The sequence below is a fragment of the Sprattus sprattus genome, assembly GCF_963457725.1.
Source record: "Sprattus sprattus genome assembly, chromosome: 14".
Taxonomy (NCBI): Eukaryota; Metazoa; Chordata; class Actinopteri; order Clupeiformes; family Clupeidae; genus Sprattus; species Sprattus sprattus.
The window spans coordinates 12,194,193-12,196,692 of NC_137912.1; the positions used below are offsets into that span (position 1 = coordinate 12,194,193).

Genomic DNA, 2,500 nt, shown 5'->3' on the forward strand with positions numbered 1-2,500 from the left:
CGCACCTTCTGTGGCTCAGGTGAGGAGCCACGGCACCGGACCACAACATGGTCTACACAGCACCCGCCCCTCCCAGTGACCACGGCTGGCCCACAGCTAGTGCAGATGCAGGGGCTTGGCACCGCCTGAGAGGAGCTCAGGGTCTATTAAGACATTGCGTTAGAGCAGTGACGCCCCACAGACACCGAACACAAGATGGACACTACACGCACTAGCACAGTGTGTGACACACACACACACACGGACGAACGCACGAACACAAACACACTGTATGATCGCACAGTAACTGATCCTTCATAGATAACAGGGCAGCCTCGCCAGCTTTTTATTCAAGTAGGCAACTCTGCCCTTTCCCTCAGAACATTAACACAGGACTGCCTGACTGATGTGAGATCAACTCTGCCGTTTCCCCCAGGAGATAAACACAGGACTGCCTGAGAAAGGGGACAGATCTGGGATCTGGTCTTGGTTGTTTGGAAATTTTTAGACATATTCAGCTATTTTGAAAGCAAGCTATTTTTGTCAGCTGATTCACTCCAAAGAGGCTTGATGTGTAATCACTGCAAGCCCGGTGAGCCCAGAGGCCGACCGTAATCTTTGAAATTTCATCCCCAAATACCCAGTCTCTGCACACTTGTCATCACAACACATGAATCAGCTATGGAGCTAATTTGTATTTATACTAAAACCCATTGCCTCTAATTACAATGAGCCGGAGGGCTGAGGTCTGTGAGGCGCCGTAAGTGGATAATGAGAGTTTTGGAGAAGATCCGCACTCATCTGCCATGTGATCTACCTCTCTGTGGCCAGAGCACAGTGTACCTTAACGGGGGCGTGTGGGTCCGTTTCACCCCGCGCTGTGGAGACAAAATGCAGGGCCAGAGCTGCTTAGAGTGGCTGTCAGAAGAGACGGTCCAGGTATTCCCCTGAGTGGGAGAGGGATTGTTGGAAGGGGAGGACAAAGAAAGGGTGTGTGTGTGTGTGTGTGTGTGAGTGTGGGTGTTTCATGGTTGTGCTTGCGTGGAGTTACGTGTCTGTCTGTTTTGTTTTTGTTTGTGTGTGTGTGTGTGTGTGTGTGTGTGTGTGTGTGTGTGTTTGTGTGTGTGTTTGTTATTTTCTTTGCCTGCTTGTGTTCTTTTGGTTTGTGAGTGTGCCATAACTAAAAGCTTGAGAAGCTTGAGAGAGCCGAGTGATCCCACAGGTTCAGCCTCTCAGCACTGCTATCACACACACACACACACACACACACACACACACATAAACACACACACAGTATCCATGCTACACACTCTAAATCATACTCCTGGGCCTCAGTCAATCAGCAAGCAGGCCAAGAGCAGAGGCAGAGGCATCCATTCTCTCTTCTCTCTCTTTTTCTCTCTCTGATGATGAGTCTTCTAACTGCTATCTTCTTTTCTCTATCCAAAATGCTTAGCTGAAGTTTGCAATACAGGCAGGGAAATAAGCAAAATGAAGTGGTGTGTGCGTGCGTGCGTCCGTGTGAGTGAGTCTTATTCTGGGTACTCCAGGTATCTATCTGTGCTTTTTTTGCTCTCTGTCTTTGCTTGACTTCCTATTTCCTGTCGTTTTGTACCATAGTTCTCCCCTCTCGAATTTTCTCTCTATTCTCCACCCTTTCCACCAACTCTCTCTCTCTCTTCCTTTCTTTCTGTCCACTCACTTGCTCTCTTCCTCTGCCTGTCTCTCTCTCTCTTTCTGACTTGTTGTGTATACTAGATGTGTTTTGAAGGGTGCATTAATGTAACTGTTAGAATAATGGATGCATAGATGAGTATTAAACCTCTCCTCCTCCCCATCACTCTATCCTCCCTCTGTCTCAGGAGCCAATCACCGCTCGGCGCAGGTGCTTCTCGGGTTGGTCCTCCCAGGTCACATGATCTTCCTCTACACCATTCACCTGATGAAGAGCGGCCACACCACGCTCACGCCCATCTTCACCAGCGTCTACCTGGCCGCCGCCCTCTTCCAGGTGAGCCAAGTGGGGGGTGGGGGTGGAGGGGGGGGGACTGAAGGCCCCGGTGTTTGCTCATGGTGACTGTGCTGTCCTCACCTACCCTGCCATGGTGCTCTAACCCCTCTGGGTCTCCTCACTCCCGTAGCCCCATAGTAACCAGACCGCAGTCTAGCCCTGCTGCTGATGTGCTTAGGGTAGCCGAGGTGAGCCACACTGCTGGGGATGGAGCTCCTGTGCTCCCAGAATGCACTCAGCACTGAGCTCAGGCTCTGAGTACTAAATGGAGCCTGTCTGTTCGACGCACTGCCCAAGGACTCTGCCAGGCTGGGTACTGGATGGGAAAATGGCAAATTTGTTCTGATATTTGACTGATTGCCTTTTCAACTGTCACTGTTGTTCTCCGATGACACACTCGGCGTCTGCAAGCAGGCGTGTGTTGTCAGGTTGTTGGGGTAATAGCTCTGCAAATGGCACATCGCACAGTGGGAATTGAAGACTTATTTGTTAGAGGGTTATTTATTTATA

General features: G+C 50.2%; 1 protein-coding gene across 1 annotated transcript in view; it reads left to right on the forward strand.

The window, feature by feature from the left end:
• Positions 1-2,500, forward strand: part of slc41a2b (solute carrier family 41 member 2b) — a 35,081-nt gene that overhangs the window by 15,382 nt on the left and 17,199 nt on the right. The window contains exons 9-10 of the mRNA XM_080851077.1: positions 1-19; positions 1,842-1,990. The exon at positions 1-19 is cut by the window's left edge and continues 113 nt beyond it. Of these exons, the coding sequence (XP_080707203.1) occupies positions 1-19; positions 1,842-1,990 (168 nt within the window). The remainder of the gene's footprint in view (positions 20-1,841; positions 1,991-2,500) is intronic.